This window comes from Leptodactylus fuscus, chromosome 3 (genome assembly GCF_031893055.1).
Source record: "Leptodactylus fuscus isolate aLepFus1 chromosome 3, aLepFus1.hap2, whole genome shotgun sequence".
Taxonomy (NCBI): domain Eukaryota; kingdom Metazoa; phylum Chordata; class Amphibia; order Anura; family Leptodactylidae; genus Leptodactylus; species Leptodactylus fuscus.
In genome coordinates, this window is record NC_134267.1 from 147,655,763 (window position 1) to 147,683,296 (window position 27,534).

The window sequence follows — 27,534 nt, forward strand, 5'->3', positions numbered from 1 at the left end:
CTCACTGTTCCATAATTAATATAGTAAGGGGACAGTATGATGCTGGAAGGCAGGGACTCCTATCATTGTAGCTAACTAATATGCTGGGAGTCCCGCTCCGGCCATGATGTTCAAACTGCTAAATCCAGACAACACACATGGACCAAGTTTTACGAGTAAAAATAGATTGTGTGAATGCAACTAAGGCCCACATAACACAGTATTTTTGAAAACCACACCATTTTAGCTGCAGAATGGATATGGATTCCCCATATAGTGAATAGGGGAAGAAAAATAAAACAGCAAAAACTCAATTAAAAACAAAGTGCGTTATTAGCTGCGATCATCCAAAGACCTCCTACTCCGCTCCTCACACAACCGTCTCCAAGATTTCTCTCGTGCATCCCCCATACTCTGGAACTCCTTACCAAGACACATAAGACTGACACCCACAATCACAGGCTCCAAGAAGGCCCTGAAGACTCACCTATTCAGGAAGGCCTACAACCTCCAATAACACTATCACCGCACCACCATCTGTACAGTCTCCCCCTCTCCTTCTGTCTCTCCCCCTTCCCTCATAGATTGTAAGCCCTCGCGGGCAGGGCCCTCTACCCCACCAGTCCGTCATTGTTAGTATTATATCTACCTGTGTATTCTGTGTACTGTATGTAACCCCCAAATGTAAAGCACCATGGAATTAATGGTGCTATATAAATAAACAATAATAATAATTTGTAAAGTGAGGCTTTAAAAATTTTTCTAAGGCAAATAGTTGGGGAAGAGAGTAAAAAGCATCATGCCTGTTATTGTAAAGTATGGTGGCACAGGAATGCTACATTTGGTAGTTAAACTTTACAAAGCTTGGGTGGAGATCTACTTTAGAATTGTCTCTAGCTGGTTTGCATTGTAATAAAACAAGTTTCTTTCTCATTCTCCATAATAAATGCCTCTGACAGATAAATGTCCACCAAAGTATAAAGTTTATAGGTCAATGACTGCTACTACAATATTACATTGGTATGATTTTCCATCATATGATGGGCACATACAGGTTTCACCAAACTCATGAGCTGAATGGATGAGAGGATTTAGTAAAAGAATGTGAAGATTAAGCTGCGGATCTGCTTGCTCCTATCCAGCAGGTCAAAGTCTCAGATTTCAGTCTATATATAACGTTGACTAATAATCCAAGTTACTAGGTTGCCCAAGTTACAGTCATAGGGTCTAAATAGCGAATAGTAACAGTAGTGCACTTGCTCCAGTAGCCAAAGAACTTTAAATGGGCCAATTCATGACAAACTCATTGTAGCTCACATTGTGGTATAATATATCAGTTGGGTTTTTGTGCTTTTTAATTATTGATGACTGAAAATTCTGGGCCTAGTAGCCACGTGGACATTTCTTCTCGGTGACTGATAGGTTTCCTGTGCATGCAGAGCTAGCCGCCAGTCACTGTCTAGGACCATCCACAGAACTAGGAAGTCCAGAATGAAAAGTGGTTGGAATGAATAAATGACAATTATTACTGATTTCTTTCCCACAAAGTTACATGTTAATTTGCTGAGCTCCGCTTGCTCTGACATGATGCCTGCAGATTATGCTACAGCTTCAGTGTGCTGGGTCCCCTTACAGCTGCATTACATGTAGATGTAATAGAGATGGTTTGACACCCCGATGAAGCTGCACGTGTGTGGGGTTCTTCCTTCCTCGCCTACATGCTGACTCATATCCATCTCCTATGGACCCTTTTTATTCATATTATAACTGATCTTCATATGGTATAGTTTTTGGTATCTATCTATCTATCTATCTATCTATCTATCTATATATATTTGTGCTTCAGCTGCTTGATTATATAGTGGTTATGGCGATGTGACTAATATTGTGCATCTTTCTTAGCTTATTACTTTTCACTGTGGGACCGATTACTCAAATAATCTAACAATTACTCCTCTCAGTGAATAGTTTCTTAGCCTGTTAGTCAGAAGTGTTTGGGGCAGGGATTGTGAGATTATTGCGCTGGCTGGTGAGCCATCCTTAGGCGTATATTTCAGGGTTGGGTTTAGGTTTTGCCCGTTTTTAATTGTTTTTTTTTGTTCCCTTTGAATTTATGTCATGAGATCTAATAAAAGTGATTGATATGATATATATATATATATATATATATATATATATATATATATATATATATATATAGTTAGTTAGTTATAGTGGGGTGCACCTCTATCCTGTAGCCTCTTGTTTGTTGTAGGGTATTAGAGGTGGTTTTAATGCTCAGGATCCATTCAGCTACTGTATTTGTTAGCATTATATTGATAGGTGATACAATCACCAAATGGATGGGGACTTTTCACATAAGCGAGCTTTTTTTTAACTCACAACCACTTTAAAACAAAGTAAAGTGGATCTCTTAAACACAGCAAAACATCTAACAACTCCTTAACAGTGACCACAATAATATATCTCATACACCTGCAGTATTAAAACTACTGCTCTTCACACAAAGGTCTACCATCACTCACATTCTTATTGGCTGTCGTAGCAATACCTTCATACCCTGGCATTGTAAACAGATGCTGGCACAGTGAATCTCATATGTAAAGGGTTGTACTTTCGCAACCAGAAAAAAAAAAAGGGACAGAAGCAGATCTATATTTTCTTTTATCAAGTCTATGTAAATGAATCGTAATTCCTTTGCGTCGTTTGTAAAAAAGTCATCTGAATGGAGACTCACTTACAGAGCCACACATAGTCTGTACACTCACAAATATTGTAAATCACATAAGTAAATTGTGATTGATAGTATATTTTACTTTTTTGTGATGTCTCAACTCACAGAACACAGACAGTGATAGACCAGGTTTATATCTGTGTCAGGAGTCTCCTAGATTACATCTATAACCTCATGGAATCCATTATATATTGTGTTTCTATAGCAAAACAGGAAAAAAAAAAAGAAAAAGATGTGAACATATCCTTAAATAGAACATTCTATAGAATATTCTGCTGAGGAGTATCCCTGTAATATGAGATTCCCTAGCAAAGTTTAGGGAGACATTTCTATAATGACCCCACTCATGATCCAATTCCCATAATTCAATATTTTATCTGGCTCCGAACCAGGACATCAATTTAGCAAAATGATAAAGTAGTGATTAAGACAGCAGGAAGATCCTGGATCTTTTCAAGGCAACATCCCAAAGAACCCTGATATATGTTACCTTGAGGTCACCAGTGACTTGCGTTCCAGATATTCTTCACAGACAGATTATTGTCCCTCTACAGACTTGGTGTACATTTCCCTCGTAGTTATCTCAGGCAATAAATTAATTTTCAGCAAAAAAAGGATTAAGATGTGCCCATGGAGTAACAGTAATGCAGAAGAAGTGCTGTGATGTTCTCATTTGCAGCTCGAGTACCTGCTTATGGAGAAATGACACTCTGCACTTTGTCCAGTGAATTCCTAGTGATAAACTGCTGACATGTTTAAAGGTCAGAATGAAAGTCAAAGATATTAGTATTGCTGTACACTAGTCTAAGCACTGGCCCACTTTCCATATCACATAAGTGATTAACCTTTCAAAGAAGTAGCCTAGTTAAGGCCTAAAAGAAGTTGTGCCACAAACACTCTTGAAAGTTCCCCTGAAAGCTGTATGTGAATGGAGCACATTGTGGTCCACACTCTATCCACCTCTATGGGGATGTCCAACATCCTCATAGACGTTAACAGAGCACTGGCTAGTCATGTTCACCTGCACTCTACTCTCATGAAGACTTTAGTGGACCCTCCAGATCGCTGACAGTCCAACCACTGAGACAGGCCATAAAGTGTCATTTGTATTTCACCAGTTATTTAAATTTTTCCATCAAAATGGCCATATAAGTGTTTGTTCTTTTTAGCTGTGATGAGTTGAGCTTTAACCTTAATGCCATAATTTTACTGGCATTCACCATACAGGATAAGTAACATTATTTTTTTAGTAGTTCAGATTTTTACTTACCAACCAGGTTTATTATTTTATTTAATAAAGGCATTCATGCTACCACACTTCGCTGAACCACTCAAGTACTGATCACACATCTAATGAATTAATCTGGCAGTAATATTGCAGGCAAAGCTTCTGTGCCAGTACCACTGCAGCGCCATGCTACTGCCAGCCTTAGTGATAATTAGCAGCTCAGAAAGACATAATAGACAACGCAGAGTAATAAGGGGTAAAAGAAAATGGTCCTTGTTTTTGTTTGGCATAATATAACATTTAGGAAAACATTTTGTCCAACAATTTCAGTTAAAAAAAAGCCACCTGAGAGACACCTTTACTGTTAATGGAGACCCTCAGGCTCGATTTGTGTCTTTGCATTGATCCATTTTTGTTGGAATAGATGAACAGAAAAAGAAGCGCTGATGTCTACATAGCGGAAAAGTGTTGGTGGCATATATCAATATGTGCCACTAGCACTTGGTGCCAGATCCATCACACAAGCATGGACACTAACCTCATCTGAATGAGGTTTAAAATGGAGTATACTAGCTGGGACAGTCATCAGCTACGGCTTCTCCAAACCTCAGCGATTACCTATTTGTCAGGTAAAATGTAGCATTACAATCTGAGTGGCTGACCTTGCCATAGTTACATGAATGGCTAGGTCCCACAAAGGAAGAGGCAGCTTTCCACTTTGGCTCCCAGTAGGAGATCTTAAGCACAGGAGTTGTCTTCATGAGACATTCCCTTTAAAAGCAGTCAGCAGAACAGTACAACCTCGGAGGTGCTCAGTATCAGAATTATGCTGTATATACTGCTGGTATTATCTCCTAATATATGAGCCCCATCAAGGCAAGCGCACATTGTGATTAATCTCTGCTCGTTTATGAATTGCCGTGAAATGATAAATAGCGGTCATCTGTGAATACATCAGGAATCAGTGAGTCAGCTTGTGTATGTGGCAATGACTGCTGCCCTGTGGGACGTTCTAGGACAAGGGTCCTAGGATCCATCCCTTATCTTGTAATGCATGAAAATGAATTGACGTGTCAGGGCAAAGGCTCATCTCTGTCAGAACAGACTGTCACAGCACAGGCAGATCACACCAATAGATAGGACAGGAGATTTGTAATCCAATTTACCCCATCAGTTACCCACTGCTGCCTCCTTTCGCCCATCATGGTCACTGGAGGGATCGATCGCATCATATAAAGTCACACACTATCATTGCTATGTGTATTCCCCATAAGCAGCCAATAGCCTAATACACACATCTAATCTGCAGATCAGACTCACTCATCCTATATGTACATAGATACGTGTTACTATGTACGCCAGCAACTACCTTCCGGGTTGTAAAGTCCAAACAATACGCTACTTGCCGTCCGCCGCTTTATGTACAGCACATGAAGTTGGGAATACGCAGCGCCCCAGCCCCTGCTCACCTCCCGGTGTCTCCGTGTCCAGTTTCCGGGCGGGGCTAGTGTCATAGTCTGACAGCAGCGTCCGGAAGTACAGCTCATAGCCAGCATTACAGCGGAGCAGCTAAGTAAACAGTCCGCTGGGAACAAGAGTGCGAGCTAGACAGTTCCGCCGCTAATCCTAATGAGGCGTGTTAGGGATAGAGATGACTAAACATTTACCTCTGGCCATAGGAAAACGTCTACAACAGAGGAGACACATGAAGCTGCTAGACCCCAGTGCGAAAGTGTAATGAGGCCCTCACCTACTATGTGCCATATAGACTAGTCATATCTCACTTGTCGGAGGGACCTTTGGAGCCACTTCAAGTTCCTGATCTGCACATTATACTTATAAAATGAGAATTATGAGACAATAGAGCTATGCTAAGATACCATAAAACTATAGTAAAAGTTCCTAAGGAGTTCTGTACTCTGCTAGAGTAGAATGCAGAGTTGGGGACTGGGCTAGTTCACATGGGGCAATGAGGCAGATTTTGACAGCAGATCTCGCCTCAAAATCTGCCTCCATACAATGGTGGTCTATGGAGAAGCAGAAAAAAGAAGCAACATGACTAGAGATGAGCGAACAGTGTTCTATCGAACTCATGTTCGATCGGATATTAGGCTGTTCGGCATGTTCGAATCGAATCGAACACCGCGTGGTAAAGTGCGCCATTACTCGATTCCCCTCCCACCTTCCCTGGCGCCTTTTTTGCTCCAATAACAGCGCAGGGTAGGTGGGACAGGAACTACGACACCGGTGACGTTGAAAAAAGTAGGCAAAACCCATTGGCTGCTGAAAACATGTGACCTCTAATTTAAAAGAACAGCGACGCCCAGCTTCGCGTCATTCTGAGCTTGCAATTCACCGGGGACGGAGGTTTCCGTCCATTTAGCTAGGGCTTAGATTCTGGGTAGGCAGGGACAGGCTAGGATAGGAAGGAGAAGACAACCAACAGCTCTTATAAGAGCTAAATTCCAGGGAGAAGCTTGTCAGTGTAACGTGGCACTGACGGGCTCAATCGCCGCAACCCAGCTTTCCCAGGATCCTGAATGGAATACACTGACAGTGTATTCCCGTATACCCCATATATACACCCCAAATCCCCGTTCCAACGGTGTGCCCCCCCCCCCCTACCCCCCCCCCCTTCACCTCAGAAATAACCTGCAAGTCCCCTAGCAATAGGATTGGGGCTATATACACCCACAATTTTTGCTACTGGTATATAGTGCCATTGTCTGACTGTGAATTCAAAGAATATATTGGGGTTACAAATACCCTCATTTCTTGCTACTGCCATATAGTGCCAGTTTCTGACTGGTAATTCAAAGAATATATTGGGGTAACGTGCACCCACAATTTTTGCTACTGGTATATAGTGCCATTGTCTGACTGTGAATTCAAAGAATATATTGGGGTTACAAATACCCTCATTTCTTGCTACTGCCATATAGTGCCAGTTTCTGACTGGTAATTCAAAGAATATATTGGGGTAACGTGCACCCACAATTTTTGCTACTGGTATATAGTGCCATTGTCTGACTGGGAATTCAAAGAATATATTGGGGTTACAAATACCCTCATTTCTTGCTACTGCCATATAGTGCCAGTTTCTGACTGGTAATTCAAAGAATATATTGGGGTAACGTGCACCCACAATTTTTGCTACTGGTATATAGTGCCATTGTCTGACTGTGAATTCAAAGAATATATTGGGGTTACAAATACCCTCATTTCTTGCTACTGCCATATAGTGCCAGTTTCTGACTGGTAATTCAAAGAATATATTGGGGTAACGTGCACCCACAATTTTTGCTACTGGTATATAGTGCCATTGTCTGACTGTGAATTCAAAGAATATATTGGGGTTACAAATACCCTCATTTCTTGCTACTGCCATATAGTGACAGTTTCTGACTGGTAATTCAAAGAATATATTGGGGTTACGTGCACCCACAATTTTTGCTACTGCTATATAGTGCCATTATCTGACTGGGAATTCAAAGAATATATTGGGTTTACAAATACCCTCATTTCTTGCTACTGCTATATAGTGCCAGTTTCTGACTGGGAATTCAAAATGCGCAAGGCTCCCGGAAAGGGACGTGGGCGAGGTCGGGGGAATGGTTCTGGGGAGCAAGGTAGCAGTGAAGCCACAAGGCGTCCCGTGCCTACTCCTGTGGGGCAGCAAGCATTGCGCCACTCCACAGTGCCAGGGTTGCTTGCCACATTAACTAAACTGCAGGGTACAAACCTTAGTAGGCCCGAGAACCAGGAACAGGTCTTGCAATGGCTGTTGGAGAACGCTTACAGCACATTGTCCAGCAGCCAGTCAGACTCTGCCTCCTCTCCTCCTATTACCCAACAGTCTTGTCCTCCTTCCTCCCAAAATTCCCAAGCTTCACAGAACAATAACCCCAACTGTCCCTGCTCCCCAGAGCTGTTCTCCGCTCCTTTCATTGTCCCTCAACCTGCCCCTCCACGTCACGATTCCACGAACCTAACAGAGGAGCATCTGTGTCCAGATGCTCAAACACTAGAGTCTCCTCCATCTCCGTTCGATTTGGTGGTGGATGACCATCAACCCACCCTCATCGACGATGATGTGACGCAGTTGCCGTCAGGGCATCCAGTTGACCTGCGCATTGTGCGGGAGGAGGAGATGAGACAGGAGTTGGAAGAGGAAGTGGTGGATGATGAGGACACTGACCCGACCTGGCCAGGGGGGATGTCAAGCGGGGAAAGTAGTGTGGATGTTGAGGCAGGTGCAGCACCAAAAAGGGTAGCTAGAGGCAGAGGCAGAGGTCAGCAGCTTAGGCGAAGCCAGGCCACACCCGGAATCTCCCAAGATGTTCCAGTTCGTACCCAGCCCCGAAAAACTCCCACCTCGAGGGCACGTTTCTCGAAGTTGTGGAGTTTTTTCAAGGAATGCGCCGAGGACAGATATAGTGTTGTCTGCACAATTTGCCTCTCGAAATTGATTAGGGGCTCTGAGAAGAGCAACCTGTCCACCACTTCAATGCGCCGTCATTTGGAATCCAAGCACTGGAATCAGTGGCAGGCAGCAACGGCAGGACAAAGGCCGCCTGCCGTTCACGCCACTGCCACTGCCTCTGCCACTGCCTCTGCCACTGCCACTGCTGACTGTGCTGGCGATGCACTCCAGAGGACGAGCCAGGACACCACTTCATCTGCCTCCGCCACTTTGTTGACTTCTTCCTCATCCTCCCCTGTTCCTGTCTTATCTACTTCTCCTGCACCATCAAAGGCACCATCAGGCGCTTCTTTACAACAACCCACCATCTCTCAGACATTGGAGCGGCGGCAGAAATACACTGCTAACCACCCACACGCGCAAGCCTTGAACGCCAACATCGCTAAACTGCTGGCCCAGGAGATGTTGGCGTTCCGGCTTGTTGAAACTCCCGCCTTCCTGGACCTGATGGCAACTGCGGCACCTCGCTATGCCGTCCCTAGCCGTCACTACTTCTCCCGGTGTGCCGTCCCCGCCTTGCACCAGCACGTGTCACTCAACATCAGGCGGGCCCTTAGTTCCGCGCTTTGCACAAAGGTCCACTTGACCACCGACGCGTGGACAAGTGCATGCGGACAGGGACGCTACATTTCACTGACGGCACACTGGGTGAATGTAGTTGAGGCTGGGACTGCTTCCCAAACTGGCCCGGTGTACCTCGTCTCCCCGCCTAACATTCCTGGCAGGGACACGAGAAGAACACCCCCCTCCTCCTCCTCCTCCACCGCCTCCTCCTCCGCCACCGCCTCCTCCTCTGCCACCGCCTCCACCTCTGCTGTTAGATTGACCCCAGCTACGAGTTGGAAACGTTGCAGCACTGGCGTTGGTAGACGTCAGCAGGCCGTGCTGAAGCTGATCAGCTTGGGGGACAGACAGCACACTGCCTCCGAGGTGAGGGATGCCCTCCTCGATGAGACGGCAATATGGTTTGAGCCGCTGCACCTGGGCCCAGGCATGGTCGTTTGTGATAACGGCCGGAACCTGGTAGCAGCTCTGGAGCTTGCCGGACTCCAACATGTTCCATGCCTGGCCCACGTCTTCAACCTAGTGGTGCAACGTTTCCTAAAGAGCTACCCCAATGTTCCAGAGCTACTGGTGAAAGTGCGGCGCATGTGCGCCCACTTTCGCAAGTCGACAGTAGCCGCTGCTAGCTTAAAATCTCTCCAGCAACGCCTGCATGTGCCACAACACCGGCTTTTGTGCGACGTCCCCACACGCTGGAACTCAACGTTTCAGATGTTGAATAGAGTGGTTGAGCAGCAGAGACCTTTGATGGAATACCAGCTACAAAACCCTAGGGTGCCACAAAGTCAGCTGCCTCAGTTTCTCATCCATGAGTGGCCATGGATGAGAGACCTTTGTGACATCCTACGGGTGTTTGAGGAGTCCACAAGGAGGGTGAGCTCTGAGGATGCGATGGTGAGCCTTACAATCCCGCTCTTGTGTGTTCTGAGAGAATCCCTGATTGACATCAGGGATAACTCAGATCACACAGAGGAGTCAGGGATAGCATCCGATCCGTCACAGCTGGAGAGTAGGTCCACACATCTGTCCGCTTCATCGCGTTTAATGGAGGGGGAGGAGGAAGAAGAGTTGTCCGATGATGTGATGGTGATACAGGAGGCTTCCGGGCAACTTCGAATCGTCCCATTGTTGCAGCGCGGATGGGTAGACATGGAGGATGAGGAGGAAATGGAGATTGAACTTTCCGGTGGGGCCAGAGGAGTCATGCCAACTAACACTGTGGCAGACATGGCTGAGTTCATGTTGAGGTGCTTTACAACCGACAAGCGTATTGTCAAAATCATGGAGGACAACCAGTACTGGATCTTTGCTATCCTTGACCCCCGGTATAAAAACAACATCTCCTCTTTTATTCCGGTAGAGGCGAGGGCCAATCGCATCAATGCTTGCCACAAGCAATTGGTGCAGAATATGATGGAGATGTTTCCAGCATGTGACGTTGGCGGCAGGGAGGGCAGTTCCTCCAGTAGGCGACCAAGTTCTCACCGGTCCACACAAACGAGGGGCACACTGTCTAAGGTCTGGGACACCTTGATGGCACCCCCTCGCCAAAGTGCCGCCACGGAGGGTCCTAGTGTCACCAGGCGTGAGAAGTATAGGCGCATGTTGCGGGAATACCTTTCCGACCACAGCCCTGTCCTCTCCGACCCCTCTGCGCCCTACACCTATTGGATGTCGAAGTTGGACCTGTGGCTTGAACTTGCCCTATATGCCTTGGAGGTGCTGTCCTGTCCTGCCGCCAGCGTCCTATCTGAGAGGGTGTTCAGTGCAGCCGGTGGCATCATCACTGACAAGCGCACCCGTCTGTCAGCTGAGAGTGCCGACCGGCTCACTTTGATAAAAATGAACCACCACTGGATAGAGCCTTCATTTTTGTGCCCACCTGTGTAAAGCACCCCAACATGAAACTCCATGTCTGTACTCAACCTCTCCAATTCCTCCGCATCCTCATACTCATCCACCATAAGCGTTGCACAATTCTGATAATACTAGGCTCCCTCCACCCTGATTTCCCCCAACTCTGCTGGTTAGAGGCTCCCTCCACCCTGATTTCCCCCAACTCTGCTGGTTAGAGGCTCCCTCCACCCTGCTTTCCCACAACTCTGCTGGTTAGAGGCTCCCTCCACCCTGATTTCCCACAACTCTGCTGGTTAGAGGCTCCCTCCACCCTGATTTCCCCCAACTCTGCTGGTTAGAGGCTCCCTCCACCCTGCTTTCCCACAACTCTGCTGGTTAGAGGCTCCCTCCACCCTGATTTCCCACAACTCTGCTGGTTAGAGGCTCCCTCCACCCTGATTTCCCCCAACTCTGCTGGTTAGAGGCTCCCTCCACCATGAATTGGTCCAAACTGGGGTTTTTAGAGGCTCCTTCCACCATGAATTTGCCCAAACTGGGCTGGTTAGAGGCTCCCTCCACCATGAATTGGTCCAAACTGGGGTTTTTAGAGGCTCCCTCCACCATGAATTGGTCCAAACTGGGCTGGTTAGAGGCTCCCTCCACCATGAATTGGTCCAAACTGGGGTTTTTAGAGGCTCCCTCCACCATGAATTGGTCCAAACTGGGGTTTTTAGAGGCTCCCTCCACCATGAATTGGTCCAAACTGGGATGGTTAGAGGCTCCCTCCACCATGAATTGGTCCAAACTGGGCTGGTTAGAGGATCCCTCCACCATGAATTTGCCCAAACTGGGCTGGTTAGAGGCTCCCTCCACCATGAATTGGTCCAAACTGGGCTGTTTAGAGGCTCCCTCCACCATGAATTGGTCCAAACTGGGGTTTTTAGAGGCTCCCTCCACCATGAATTGGTCCAAACTGGGGTTTTTAGAGGCTCCCTCCACCATGAATTGGTCCAAACTGGGCTGATTAGAGGCTCCCTCCACCATGAATTGGTCCAAACTGGGCTGGTTAGAGGCTCCCTCCACCATGAATTTGCCCAAACTGGGCTGTTTAGAGGCTCCCTCCACCATGAATTTGCCCAAACTGGGCTGTTTAGAGGCTCCCTCCACCATGAATTGGTCCAAACTGGGGTTTTTAGAGGCTCCCTCCACCATGAATTGGTCCAAACTGGGCTGGTTAGAGGCTCCCTCCACCATGAATTGGTCCAAACTGGGGTTTTTAGAGGCTCCCTCCACCATGAATTGGTCCAAACTGGGCTGGTTAGAGGCTCCCTCCACCATGAATTGGTCCAAACTGGGCTGGTTAGAGGCTCCCTCCACCATGAATTGGTCCAAACTGGGGTTTTTAGAGGCTCCCTCCACCATGAATTGGTCCAAACTGGGGTTTTTAGAGGCTCCCTCCACCATGAATTGGTCCAAACTGGGCTGGTTAGAGGCTCCCTCCACCATGAATTGGTCCAAACTGGGGTTTTTAGAGGCTCCCTCCACCATGAATTGGTCCAAACTGGGGTTTTTAGAGGCTCCCTCCACCATGAATTGGTCCAAACTGGGGTTTTTAGAGGCTCCCTCCACCATGAATTTGCCCCAACTCTGCTGGTTAGAGGCTCAATCCACCCTGATTTTCAAAACAAATGTTGGTGCCAACCTCAACTTACTACAAGGGCCAAATTCACTGCTGGTGACAAGCTCTCCTCACTGCAAGTGCCAAATACACATGTTTCAAGGTGTTTTCCTACTGTCAGAGAGGTGGTATTGAGTGTGTAAAGTGTGTAGTTGTTAGGCTGTGATGTTGGGGTAATAGAGGGTCTTTGGTGTGTTAGATGCCCCCAGACATGCTTCCCCTGCTGTCCCAGTGTCATTCCAGAGGTGTTGGCATCATTTCCTGTGGTGTCATAGTGGACTTGGTGACCCTCCAGACACGGATTTGGGTTTCCCCCTTAACGAGTATATGTTCCCCATAGACTATAATGGGGTTCGAAACCCGTTCGAACACACGAACAGTGAGCAGCTGTTCGATTCGAATTTCGAACCTCGAACATTTTAGTGTTCGCTCATCTCTAAACATGACCTTTCTTCAGGCGGATTCTACCTGAGGAAAGCAACAGAAGTGAATTGGAGGTGAAAAACGCCTAGCTTTTTTTTTTTTGCAAAAAACAGCGACTGAAAACGTTATTTTTTTTTACAGTCCATTCACTTTAGGGGAGGGGGAAACCGCCTGGCGTTTTCTGAAGCAGTTAATACCAAAAACTGCTCCAGAAAAAGCTCAAAAAAACACCTCAAGGTCAAAAAAAACGCTTCCTAATTAGGAAGCGTTTTTTTTCAGGACCAAAATAAGCCAGGAGGTTTTTACATGTAAACTAGAGCACTGTTCCATATAAGGCCGTGTTCACATTACCATCGGTTCTGTCACATTTGGCAAGAATATGGTAGCATGCAATATTATTGGTGCTAACAGAAAATAGAAAGTCAAATCCCATTGCAAGACAAATTCTGATAGATCCAAAAATGTTTTGTGGGTTCTGTCATAAACAGTGAAGTTCCATGAAAGTGAACAAGCATGAAAACTCTGTTCCTATGTTGTTACATGAACATGTTAGTCTTATGTTCCATGCAGGCTCCCACATATATGTTGAATGTAGCCTGATGGAGGCTAAATGAGTATCCTTTTGACAAGCACACCTTTTTAATAGTATAGGAAACAGCATTAAGGCCGGGACCTCGAAGGATGGAAACGGGAAAAATCGTGGCATTTTACAGTAAGAACCAAGTGGATGGGAGTCTAGCGCCCATTCTGCAGCAAAAAAACGTGTGGAAGTCACGCTGCGATTTCCAAAACCATCGCAATTTTGAAAATCGCAACATGTCAATTATATCTACGGAAAAGCCAGCGGCGTTCCTGTAGATATAATGGTAAGAGAAAGTCCATAGAGGAAAACTCAGTGAACTTTCTCTTCCAAGCGCTGCGGGAAGAACCACAATGAGTTCACGGCGCGGTTCTTCTGGTAGCTTTTTAGCGCTGCGTTTACAGCCCGTGGGGCCTTAGCCTCAAGGAGTTTTTTGGGCATTTTTATTTTTTTTTAAAGGGCTAACAGTGCACCCATATACTTTTAGCAGTGTTTTGAGTGATTTCTGTTGGAGCTCCTGGCATCTTCTGCATTTGTTTACTTGGTGTTAGCTTCTTGCTATGAAGCTTCCTGTGTACCTTCCACACTACCTCTCTGACACTGCTTCCCCCCCCCCCCCCCCCTTACTCTGTTACACCCCCCTCCCTGTCTGCCTAAGCTAAGCTATCGCACCCACTTTCTACTTGGGATGACTAGAGCTGCCAGTCCCATAGAAATGAAATGAACAGTGGCCGAGCATGCACAACACTGCTTGATTCACATGTGGCAATTGTGGGGGAAAACACCCTTTAAGAAGCCACAAGGTGCAAATTGGGGCTTATAATGTTTATTTAAAAACACATACAAAAAAAGCAAACATGGAAAATGACTGGTGCTTCTTTAATAGAATAAAAAGTCAGACAGTAACAGGCAAGCCCAGCTTCTGATTGAGAAGCATGAAAGCTATTTCTGTTATATATGTATTATGTATAAGAGTAGTTTTTTTTTCCTTTTATCTACCCACTTTCCTTTCTAATCTTGTCAATCTCAATTAGCTACATTACAATCCATTTTATACGTTATGTGATCATATTCTTGTTCTATAGAAAACTATTCTCAGTAGTCAAACTGATATATCAGGATGTGTACCTTCAATCCTGTTGCGAAACTGATGCTAAGAACCAGATTTCATTTGGTGGTCATACACTCACCGGCCACTTTATTAGGTACACCTGTCCAACTGCTTGTTAACACTTAATTTCTAATCAGCCAATCACATGGCGGCAACTCAGTGCATTTAGGCATGTAGACATGGTCAAGACAATCTCCTGCAGTTCAAACCGAGCATCAGTATGGGGAAGAAAGGTGATTTGAGTGCCTTTGAACGTGGCATGGTTGTTGGTGCCAGAAGGGCTGGTCTGAGTATTTCAGAAACTGCTGATCTACTGGGATTTTCACGCACAACCATCTCTAGGGTTTACAGAGAATGGTCCGAAAAAGAAAAAACATCCAGTGAGCGGCAGTTCTGTGGGCGGAAATGCGTTGTTGATGCCAGAGGTCAGAGGAGAATGGCCAGACTGGTTCAAGCTGATAGAAAGGCAACAGTGACTCAAATAGCCACCCGTTACAACCAAGGTAGCCAGAAGAGCATCTCTGAACGCACAGTACGTCGAACTTTGAGGCAGATGGGCTACAGCAGCAGAAGATCACACCCGGTGCCACTCCTTTCAGCTAAGAACAGGAAACTGAGGCTACAATTTGCACAAGCTCATCGAAATTGGACAATTGAAGATTGGAAAAATGTTGCCTGGTCTGATGAGTCTCGATTTCTGCTGCGACATTCGGATGGTAGGGTCAGAATTTGGCATCAACAACATGAAAGCATGGATCCATCCTGCCTTGTATCAACGGTTCAGGCTGGTGGTGGTGGTGTCATGGTGTGGGGAATATTTTCTTGGCACTCTTTGGGCCCCTTGGTACCAATTGAGCATCGTTGCAACGCCAAAGCCTACCTGAGTATTGTTGCTGACCATGTCCATCCCTTTATGACCACAATGTACCCAACATCTGATGGCTACTTTCAGCAGGATAATGCGCCATGTCATAAAGCTGGAATCATCTCAGACTGGTTTCTTGAACATGACAATGAGTTCACTGTACTCCAATGGCCTCCACAGTCACCAGATCTCAATCCAATAGAGCATCTTTGGGATGTGGTGGAACGGGAGATTCGCATCATGGATGTGCAGCCGACAAATCTGCGGCAACTGTGTGATGCCATCATTTCAATATGGACCAAAATCTCTGAGGAATGCTTCCAGCACCTTGTTGAATCTATGCCACGAAGAATTGAGGCAGTTCTGAAGGCAAAAGGGGGTCCAACCCGTTACTAGCATGGTGTACCTAATAAAGTGGCCGGTGAGTGTAGGTGTGAGATTTCTAGAGTCTGTTAGTTGAATACACAGTTGGGAAAGGGAGGTGTGCAAAAAGTAATATATATTCCTGGCTTTAATTCAGCATCAGGGTCATGATTCTGGGTGGTACACATCCTGAGATATTGCTGTTTGAAGAGACCACACCCCCCCAGCCTTTGCTCAGCTCATAATCGTCATTCTATCTGGACTCAGCGCTGCTACCAACCACTAGTATAGTACATGGAAATGTGTTTCTTGTCTCTGCTCTAACTGCCTGCCTAGTGATGCTCTCTACCATGGATGGACAGGCACGTAAACAGCAATGGTGAAGCTGCCGGGCCCTGCGTAATTTACTAATAGGAGCTCTGATTCCTGCAGGATGTCAATTTAGGGGTATCCACCTGTATACAGCACCGATAGAGTCAATGAATGGAGTGCATAGAAATGGTAGATGAATCTCTAGCAGCACAAAGAAAAATCACAAATACAAAGAAAAAAAGTAGCCTTACTACAACAAAGCACAATTTGATAGTGAAGCAATTTGCAAAAGTGGTTAACTCTACAAATGCTGCAAGAAAATGAAAAAACGGTCTGAACATTTCTTTATCCATTAATGATGGATGCGGTGAAGGTATTTGAAATTTTACTCATTGACACTGAATGACATATAAATAAATACGTTCATTATATTATTTATTGTGTTTTTACAAATATAAAAAAAATATTTACAACTGAATATTTCTCTGTTTGTTAATAACCTGAAATATTTGCAAATATTATACTGCTCGTAAAAGGTCTTCTTAGTAGTAGAAACATCCAAATGCAGCGGCAACACAAAACAAGTATTCCTGAAAAGAACAAAATAAAGTTAGTGAATATCTATCTGATGAAAACTGTCTATTACACACTCCAAATAGTATGCATAATAATAAAGCATTGATGGGGAGGAAGAGACATTTAACACATGTACAGATGAACAATGTTTAATGTGACACTGAAAGATTTAAAGGGACACTAAACCCTGAAAACTAACAAACTATGCATTACATACATCGTTTATAGGCATATCCTCAGGATTACTGTAATTGATAAACTGCTGAGCCCTTTAGCAGAAATCTGCAGAGAGTGTTTCTTGCCTCCAGCAGCCTCCATCTTTAGCTAAAGAAGGACTAGGACCATGAGCAGGATATCAGAGGAAGTTCAGGAGAGGTGGGGCTTAGCTCTCCTATACTATAATGGACGCAGTGCAACTCCAGGATATGGATTACACCAAAGGGATGCATCAAATGATTGTTCTTTTCATCCACTTTATGCAGCACAACTAGCTTTCCCAGTTTCCTGAGAGGCAAAACTGGCATAACGTGTCTTTTTTTTTTTTTTTGCAGGGCCAGATGTACTTTTCATTTATACGGTAGTATTTTTGAAGAATGTCAGATGTTTGCTGTGCATTAAAATGTTTATGGGTGGCACAATGGCAAAAAATATGACAGTTCCTTTGATTTTTTTTTTCCCCCTGCTACAGCATTCCCGTATGAAAAATAAATATTTTTATATTCTTGTAGCTCTGACATTTTCAGATGCAGGCATGCATAATTTATTTTTGTTTATTTTTATTTGAAATCTCGGAGCGGGATGATTTGAACTTTTAGGTTTTTTTTTTTTTTTAATTTTTAAAAGATTTTCAAAAACTTTTTAACTGTTTAATTATTCCCCCCTAGAGTCTGTAACCTGCGATCTTTATATTATTTGTCCCATAAACAACAATACAACTGTCTATAGGAGATTCGGTACCTAATTATTGAGGCCTACCTCAATCATCTTAGGACAGGCCTGGGAACTTTCATAAGGCTAACGGCTGTCATAGTAGCAGTACAGCTCCCACGATTTCGAGGGTGGTAGGGACTCATTACAGGGTGCTTCTGGGACACTCAAGGAGGCATAAAAAAGTAATGCCTGCGATCAAAGTGAACTCTGATTTCAGGCAACATCCTTGGGTCTTTGTAAAACAGCAGAGACCCGATGGCTATGCCGGCTGCCATACTATTAAAGGATGTCAGGAAGGAGTTCAATCCTGCCAATAGGCGTTCCCCTTCTAGCTAATTTGCTGTTCACTCTCAGTTACTAGGAAAGATACATCCATGGATGCCATGAAAAGCAAGTCAGGAGCACAGTGAGTTCAGGAGGGAGGGATTGGGCTTTCTTCACATAGTGAATAGAGAGGGGAAGACTCCATGTAGCTTTCTCAGCTTCTAGACTGCAAAGAGGTGTGTAGCAGGTCAAACTGAGTATTATTTAGAACAGACTAGCTGCTTGTGTTATTACTAATGGGGTATTAATCACAGATAGTAAGCAACTTTACTTATTGTGTTCAGATGTCTCTTTTCCTGTGTCAGAGATCTATTTAGCAGCATCATAACCTGGATTTGTAGGTTGTTCTATTGGGCTTTTTTCAGCTCTTTGTTTACTATTTTACAGTTAACCCTGGCAAAATTACATGTAGGGAAACCAGTTATTACTAGTAATAGTGGTAATGGATGGGGGGGCAGACTGTTTATTATTGTAAATGCTCCTGCCTGAGATAGAAATGCAAAGTGTGCTGCAGCCATAATGAGGCTATTAGAAGCAGAAAAATTAATTAATAGGACACCATTTCTGAAGACTTATACAACCATACAACAAATTGCCTTGCAAGTCCCTGCAGATAGTTCAGCTTCTGATGAAAACTTAGGTACCCTTTATATTTCCCTGCAGTGTAACCACTCAGATGTACTCTAAAACACATATCTTACATTCATGAAGACATCTTCAGCATAGTTATCAGTATCAGCATCCCAGAAGCATCTAGCTGCCATTCTGAAAAGGAACAGAGTACATAATATTTGAATATTCTAATAAGAATATGTAATGCGCTTCAATATTTATCTTAAAAAAGGGAATGGTGTTTAAAATGGGTCCAGCAACAAAAAAATAAAAATACTCTCCACTTCCTGGGTCCTCCGTTTCCAACTGCAACTGCTTTGACGTCCCTTGGCTGACGTCAGCAGTGATGTCCCCTTTTGTGAGGTGACCATTTCTGCCAATCACAGTCCTCAGCAGTAACAAGTAAATCATGACTGGACGTAGTTAAATTGTACATCCTTTATTTCTTTATTTTGAAGGCTATAGCTTGTTTTGTTCAGGTTATTTAAATATTTTTTTTCGATGATACATGGGGGTTTATTTTCAGATCATTGTTATTTTTGCAGGTTTTTTTTTTTTTTTTCTTTTTTCAGTGTTTAGATCCCTGTGTATCTGTTTTTGCCATATTTTTTCATTTGTCTTTTTAAATAGTAAAAAGTACATTTTTATGTAAGAGACTGTTTTGCGTTTCCGTGGGTGGGACTTGAACCTGTGATCTTTTTATTTTATTTTTGTTTACACATTGTGCCCACCCATGAGGTCATAATAAACCAAAATAAACCATCCTCACCTTCTCTTTAAAGGGGTTGTCACTTTCAGACCAATATTGAGAGACAAAGGTTATGGTTTGTATAATAAAAAGTTGTACAATTTTTCAATATACTTTCTGTATCAATTCCCCACAGTTTTCTAGATCTCTGCTTGCTGTGATTCATTCTGTTTCTTCTAGTGGATAAAAGTCTGACCATGGTCATGTGATTTACGGTCCATTGTCATATGATGAGTACATGTATCAGCTTGTATGAACATATTCAGATAAATTGTTTTTAGGCCATGCCTGCTATAGGAGCACACCTCCTCCCTGTGCTTCAATATTGCAGTGCCCCGTAGTCAACTTTGGAAAATTCTTTGTTAAATTTTCCTTTAAGGGGTTGTTCAGGAATTACAGGTTTCTGCAAAGAGGCCGGGGAACGTGAAAAATAAAACCTACCCACCTGTCCCTGATGTTCCCCACCACGGTCCAGTCTGGCAGCGCACTGGAGTTTGTTCCAGCATTAGTTCTTGCTGCATGTGACTTTTCATAAGGATTTTTTTGTTTTTTTTCCACCTCCCCCAGCCTACTTGCAGAACCTATAATTCCAAATCAAACTCTTTAACCCGTGATATACATCCAGACTAGACCAGAACAAATTAAGAGGTTTCCCTAGCAGGTACATCCAGCATCACGCAACCTTTCACATGAGGAAGGTGACGTGCTCCTTAGGAGAAAATCGCTAGATGTAACAGAAGAACTGCACATTAAGAAAAATAATATATTATTAAAATGGACATATGAGGTGCAGCTACAGGTCCTCTTTAAAATCAGTGATGAGACCACTCCTTTTAGGATTTTACCCATAAGGTTGTTTTTGGCCATCAATAAAAGTGAGTATTTATATTCTTCTGTAGAATATATGTATGGTATTATTTATGGTAAGTTTTCTATATGTGTATGGTGTTAATATGGCGGATAATACAATTTAATGTACTTACTTGACTCCTTCTCCTCTCTGCTCACCAATCACAACCTGCACCACCATTTTATATCTGTCAAAACCCATTTCTGTAAACAAACAGGAAAAAAACAGAAATATAGTTATTTATGGAATTCTCAATTGGGCTGTTTCTGAAATGTAGTCAGTGGGTAACAATGTAGGATGTTCATGAAGACGTAGCAAACCAGTACTGTCATGCTCATAAGAAAAAAGGCTGCTAGAATATATTCATATTTCCTATCACTTGAGGTCTCAGGTGGGAGTCAAAATCCAGAACTGAATTATAAATTACATTGTGACCATCGATACTTTTTCGCTAATGCTATGTGAGAGATAGGAAGACCCACAGAGACTTTCCTTGCCCAAAGTTTTTTTTAAAATTTGAATTCAACCATTATAGTTGAAAGTGAGGATGAAGCCTAACCTGATTTGGAAGCCACTAGGGTCTCTAACAACAAAACATCATTTTGTTAGCATGTTCTGTCACTAAGTGTAAGGCTAAGCAAGGTAAGGAATGCAAATAAATATATGGAAAGATTTTCATCAGTCCAGCAGTAGGACTAGTCCTACAAGTAGCTTGTGCACCCTTATCACATGATGAACTGCGGATAACCTGGAGAAATACTGTATATTTACTGTGGGTGACTTGTTCCAATTTTTCTAAATATAAATAAATCAATATGGCCTCACTTCCTGTTCTCAATGTTGTAAAAATGTCCATGACAACTGAATATAGAAATTTTCATATCTCTGCAAGTAAAACAAAAATAATTAGGTGATAAATGTATTACTGCATGGACTGCAATGCTAGAACCACTATTAACTAGAATGGGGGTGGGGTCCCAAGTTACCTATTCTAGAGGACTTTGAATGGAGTGATTGACATTAATGTGCCCTGCTGTATTTAAAGAGGATCTTACATGTCCTCATGCGGTTTTATATACAGCTAGAGAGCCGACAGTGCACTGCCGGCTTTCCCGTTATGTGCCCAGGGGCTGGATATATCGTTGTTGTTAGTTTCGGCACCAATCTCTCCCCACTGTCATAAGGGCGTTCCTGAAAGTCTAGCTGGGCTGTGAGGAATGCCATCCCTGACAGTACTCGTCCATAGACTTGTACTGTCAGAGGGGGAGTTCCTTACAGCCCAGCGATGACACTGAGCTGTGAAGAACGCCCCCCCCCCCATTCCCACCCATCCCAGTACAAGTCTATGGACGAGTACTGTCAGAGAGGGCGTTCCTCACAGCCCAGCTAGACTGTCAGGAACGCCCTTATGGCAGTGGGGAAAGATTGGTGGTAAAACCAACGCCAGCGATATCTTAAGTCCCAGGGCACATAACGGGAAAGCCAACAGTGCGGTATATAAAATCGCATGAGGATATGAAATGTCGTCTTTAAAGTCTACAGTACTCTTGGTGATAGTCATAACTGGTCTTTCTGTCCAACAGACTCTGAATGAAGTGGCTGCTCCAGAATAGGAGCTCAGACTTTTAATGGAAATATTTAATGTTTTATGGCGCCAATTTATTTACCTTTTAGTTTATCTTTTATTGTCTCTGACAAAAAGCGAGTCAGTTGTGGGACCTCTTCAGGTATATATTGCTTGCTTTTAAGTTCTTCTTTCAGCACAGATCGTATACAATCCTTTACTGCTGCTGTTTTAAACCTGGTGAGAAAATACATATAGAGCACAGGAAAATATTTTGTCAAAAATCTGTTGCAAGAGAAGCACAATTTTTGCTGCAAATCTCTACACTTTTTTTTTAATTTTTCTGTCGTTAATGGCATTTTGGAGAAAAGTTGACTGAGCAGCTTGAGGAATGGGCACAGACCTCTTAATAATCATGGAGCAACTGGTGCCTGTACCACAGATGGTTAAAGAGTTATTTTTCTGGGTCAGAGGTCATAAATATCAGCAAAGTGTTGATCAGTTTCGCAGCACCTTGAGCGATCAGCTGTCGATACACAGACAATGAAGCAGGCACCTCTGTTCTCGGTCTAGATCAGGGGTAGGGCACCTTCGGCACTCCAGCTGCTGTGAAACTACAACTCCCAACATGCTCCATTCACTTCCATGGGAGTTCCACGAACAGTAGAGCAAGTATGCATGCTGGGAGTTGTAGTTTTGCAACAGCTGGAGAGCCAAAATTTCCTACCCCTGGTCTAGAGGCTAAAATGAATCACTGTAGTTTAGCTTCCATTCAAGTGAACAGGTAGAAAACTGCAGCAATCTGGTCTGACCACTAGACAGAGAGCAGAGCTACCTGCTTCCTCCTCCATTCTCTGTATTAGCTGATTGATGCCTGGCGTCGGACACCCACCTATCTGATATTTGTGACCTAAAGAGAATATGTCACCAAGAAATTACTTATTGTTTAAATCACATTTTTTTAATGTTATTATTAATATGTATTAAGAATTTTTGTGATGTTTTTAATTAAGTAATTAAATATCTGTATTTTACAAAAATAAATCCTAATCTTGCAATTATGTGATTTTCTGTTTTCTATAGAAAGACCATGGGCAATAGACACAATGTTTTGAAGCAGACCCTATTCTCTTGTATGGGAGAATTTTCTAGGTTTACTCTGTAACTTGGACAGAGGTTATTGTGTGGACAAGGAAGTAGATAAGTAGATAGTAGATACTGTGTAAGCGGCCATTTTCTTGTGGCCAGCGGACATGCAAAGTCGGCTTTGCTCTAGGCCCGAGGCCTAGAAGTTTGAAGCCAGCGCCGGAAGAAGATGCGTGAAGAGGACATTCCTGAAGAAGATGGAGGCAGCGTTGGAGAGTTCTCTTGCAGCACTGGGGATGCCTCTAGTGCTGTTTGAGCACTGGGGACCGCCCCCAGTGCTGCGAGAGAACTCATTTGCATACCGACGGAAACCGGGATTTCTACCAAACAGCGGCCCGGAGAAGACATCTAAAGGTAGGAGAAGAATAGCCTTTCTTAAGGCTATTCCTACGTATTAGTCACAAAAAAATTGATTTTAATGATAGTATCCCTTTAAAGCACCGGCTATGGATACGTGACATATTTATCAAACCCCACAAACCATGGAGGGGTTCACAATCATGTTAATAGTGGCTGGACGCTTTATTTGAAAGCAAACCAGTAAAAGTTATATTTTGTATTTTTTGTTGTTGAGATAAAGATGGTTCTCTAAAACCTTTCCTTTCTGTGAAATATGGTTGAGAATTACGATTGGGATAGCACAATTCTGGGAATTGTTTATTCACATGTAGTTTATATACACAAGTTGTGGGTTACACAGTGTCTAGAATGTTATGTGTTGTGTGCAGCTTGCTGTACTGTGGTGTTCTAGATGCAATGTAAATGTATCGGTGTACAAGTATGAAACTCTTAAGTCGTTATTTCCCTGCACCCTTTTATATAGTTCTTTACCCAAAATAAATCAAAGTAACAAACCTCACACATCACAAGCTAATGCTGACTGCAAAGCACAGATGCATTTTACATGTGGTCTGCCAGTACTTATGCTTTTGTGTTCAAGACTTGTAACTATATCTCCAGTTATAAACATCCTTTCATACGGTAAGTGAACAGCACAAGTGACTAAAATAAACTTTGTAATATCTGTCATATATATAAAAATGAGTTTCTGTCTGTCCGTCCATCTGTCTGTCTGTTCTTTATGCGCAGCCAAACGACTGGACTGATCCTCACCAAATTTGGCACACAGATACTTCAGGTGTCTGGGAAGGTTTTAGACCGGGTTTCAGCTCTCTAGGAAGCAAGGTTCCTGAGATACAGTATTCCAAAAATAATGATCTGCATTGCCAATACAAGCCTGCAAGTCTTTCATTCATATTCCAAATGACATACACACGGTCACTCCACTTGCACAGTCCAACAATGATAACCAAACTGGAGGATTAGATACAAAGCTCAGCACACACCAATACACATCAGAGCTTTAGATACACAGCTCAGTACACAGTATCACACATCAGAGGATTAGATACACAGCTCAGCATACGGTATCACACATCAGTGGATTAGATACACAGCTCTGCACACACCAGGGGATTAGATACAGAGTTCAGCACACACCATCACACATCAGAGCTTTACTCCAGTAAGCTTTACACCAGTAAGCTGGTGTAAAAGGCCACAAGAAAATGGCCACAAGCATAAGCAGTCAGCTCTTCCCAAGGCCCGATGGAAGAGCTGACTGCGCATGCGAAGAAGTTTGAAACTCAGGAGGGAAGAAAACAAGGAGAGAGGCATTCCAGACGAAGATAAAGGCGTCGCTGGAGATTTCTTTCGCAGCATTGGGGATGCCCCCAGTGCTGTTTGAGCGCTGGGGACAGCTCCCAGTGCTACGAGAGAACTCATTTGCATACAGAAGAAAACCGGGATTTCAACCGAACAGCGGAACGGAGAACACATCTAAAAGGTAGGAGAAGAATAGCCTTTCTTAAGTCTATTCCTATGTGTTAGGGAGAAAAAATGGGATTCCAATGTTTGGATCCCTTTAAAGGGGTAGGGCCCTGTTGATGACACTGTTACACAAGGTCACATACACACAGTTTTACTCCAGGTTTCCATAACATTTTATTGCAGGTTTTTCACTGATATCCAAACTGAGATACACATGATCACATGATGCTTATGGACACACACACACACACACACACACGCACGCACGCACGCACACACACACGCACAAACGACATGCAAAATAGACCAGTGCAAAACTGAGCAATTCTTATGGCACCACTACACAATCAAAAAATGACATATACTCGTGCAAAGCCGGGCCCTCCTGCTAGTATTTTATAAAATACATTTCTTCACTTCTACACTTATTAGGCTGCTTTCCTCCTCATCTTCGCACAGACTGTTTCTTTAGTTACAGTCTGTCTCTGTATTTATCTCACACCAGGCCTGTAGAGTCAAAGTGGCAGTTGTGGACCAATTTTGGCTGGAGTCACAAAATAAATTATCAACTATAATTATTGTATAATTAATTTATTATATTATATATTATATTTGCTTCTCCTAAGAATTCAGTAAATAGTGTTTTAAAGAGTTATAGTATCTTTACTGCTTCTGAATGACCATGACTTTTAGCCATTTGTGAAGGAGTAGAAGTCACAGCTGGAGTTAGATGTTTGGTCTACTGACTCCACAGCGCTGCCTCACACACAGAAGTCTATGGAGAGGAGGCGGTTAATTGCCTCATTCTGTACAGTAGAGTCTTATCCTGAAACATAGCAGTTTAAGGGTAACTTCACTTGACGGAATAAGAGGAATTCCGGCTGCCTGAGATAGGATGACGCTGTACTCCTTATGCTGGTGCAGGTCTTCACTGAAGCCAGAGGAGTACACCTCAGCTTCAGTATGCATGCCCTGTACCTCCGATACTTCAATAAAGACAAGGATTTATATCTTTGGCTTCACTGTGGAAGAGCTAAAAACTCGCTGGATGGAGGGGCCACACAGTGGCTCAGTGGTTAGCACTGCAGCCTTGCAGCGCTGGAGTCCTGGTGTTCAAATCCTGCCAAGGGAATAAAACCATCTGCAAGGAGTTTGTATGTTCTCCCCGTGTTTGCATGGATTTCCATCCCATATTCCAAAAAAGACATAATGATAGGGAAAAATGTACATTGTGAGCTCTATGTGGGGCTCACAATCTACATTTAAAATAAATAAATAAAAAAAATAAATAAAAACTCGCTGGATGGTTTAAAAACAGGGAGATTTGGGACAATAAACCTTCAGTATATAAGGACCTTTGGATGGTTTAATATCCCAAGTTGACTTGACAGGTTCTCTTTAATGCATTCAGCATACCAAGACATTTTGAAAAATTGTATGCTGACAATTTTGTGAAACAGTTTGTGAAAGATCCTTTTCTGTTGCAGAATGACTGTGGCCCAGTGGACAAAGCAAATGGCAAAGATCATTAAAGGGATAATCCATCTTTATAATATTGATATAGCCTGTCCTTTTACTGAAAGTGGATGGAGACGGGTGGGCCAGAAAAGCCTTGGCCATAAATATTTATTAGAACTCTTACCAAAAAACTGCTGCAAGTTACATTAGAAATCTATGCCAGTTGTAGTGCGCCTGATTTATTAAGGTCAGTGCCGCCTTGCATTGCAAATTTTATTAAGATTGGATTAGGAAATGCCTGTCTTAACAGATTTCCGCCATTGTGTAACAAGTGAGCAGTGTGACTCCCAGAATGTGAATATTAGAGGGAGCTGAGCTGTCCGAAGTAGCTGATCTACAGGGGTCCTGGCTGTTGGACCCCTACAAATCTATAATTGATGGTCTATTGTAAGCAAAGGCCATCATATTACAAAGGTGGAGAATTCCTTTAAGGAATAGTCATACATACAGATATTAAATAGACAGTAATAAATATACAGAAACCAGTAGATGAGGCAGAGCTAGATACTGTGACAGTGTATATAGGTAACCCGGCCTGCACTAATAGCATGTAATAGCCGCCTATTGCGCTGTGTATATACAGGCACTTACTTATGCTGGAAGTTAGGCCTGATGCAGTAAGAATTATCGCCGCTTTCCCCCATGATGGTTGATGTCAGGACCAGATTCACTCTCAAACTCCTAGCAGCTTGTCCATCACCATGGTGACCATCGCCGAGTACGTCACTTCCTGTTCCAGGGGAAGGTTCACTTCCGGCAGGTCTTGCCGAGGCAGACGTGTGGCTGTTTGCTCTGTGCGGGCAGCGCCTCTGTTTCTCCTATCGGGGACGTAGTTCTATAGAAAGTGACCTCACAGTTGTGGCCTCACAGACAGGCGTATCTGTCACAGACGTATCTGTGGCAGAGCTCCTGAACATGGCGCATGCTGACATGCTGTACTATATAAAGGGACGCTCCGTATTATTCAGACGACTACTTGAGTCCCTTTTGCTCCTGTGAATGCCTTACACAAATGTCTGATCATTCTCACTCCCCGTTATCCAGGCTGTATAAAATATATAATAAAGCTACCGTGGCCATGATGAACGGGGCGCCGCCTTAACCGTGGCTACTAACTCTTTCCTAGATCAGCAGGGGTTAAACCTCACACAACTTCTGACCCAAGTGCCTGCGGTGTTACTAGTGAGCTCACCAGCCATGTAATAGTACTGCCACAGCACCGTATGTAGAAGAAGGTTACTGTCTCCTCAAGCAGCTGGGGTGCCCAGTATCAGACACCA

At 43.6% G+C, this 27,534-nt stretch overlaps 2 protein-coding genes across 4 annotated transcripts in view; both read right to left on the bottom strand.

Moving 5' to 3' along the window:
* The window catches only part of PCYT1A (phosphate cytidylyltransferase 1A, choline), a 34,545-nt gene extending 29,056 nt beyond the window's left edge, over nucleotides 1–5,489 (bottom strand). The window contains exon 1 of one of the 3 annotated variants that reach the window (XM_075268520.1): nucleotides 5,411–5,489. The gene's annotated coding sequence lies outside the window, so the exon portion shown is untranslated. Of the gene's footprint in view, nucleotides 1–3,203; nucleotides 3,430–5,310; nucleotides 5,384–5,410 lie in introns of those variants that run through there. The other 2 variants (XM_075268521.1, XM_075268519.1) reach the window with 2 other exon arrangements.
* An 11,085-nt stretch (nucleotides 5,490–16,574) lies between these two features.
* DYNLT2B (dynein light chain Tctex-type 2B) lies at nucleotides 16,575–26,961 on the bottom strand. The gene is made up of 5 exons (XM_075268524.1): nucleotides 26,846–26,961; nucleotides 21,864–21,997; nucleotides 20,330–20,399; nucleotides 18,688–18,751; nucleotides 16,575–16,746 (listed from the first exon to the last, which is right to left on the bottom strand). The coding sequence occupies exons 1-5, from the start codon at nucleotides 26,896–26,898 to the stop codon at nucleotides 16,699–16,701; spliced, it is 369 nt and encodes a 122-aa protein (XP_075124625.1). The 5' UTR covers nucleotides 26,899–26,961; the 3' UTR covers nucleotides 16,575–16,698.
* Nucleotides 26,962–27,534: the final 573 nt, after the last annotated feature.

Bases quoted from the DNA above. Each gene is read 5' to 3' on its own strand.
- DYNLT2B (XM_075268524.1), bottom strand. From the start codon at position 26,898: ATGGGGGAAAGCGGCGATAATTCTTACTGCATCAGGCCTAACTTCCAG. The intron at 20,400-21,863 runs GTAAATAAATTG...GTTTGTTTACAG, and splicing joins AATAAAAGATAAACTAAAAG to AAATGGGTTTTGACAGATAT. The intron at 18,752-20,329 runs GTAAGTACATTA...GTTCCTTTTCAG, and splicing joins CAGAGAGGAGAAGGAGTCAA to AATGGCAGCTAGATGCTTCT.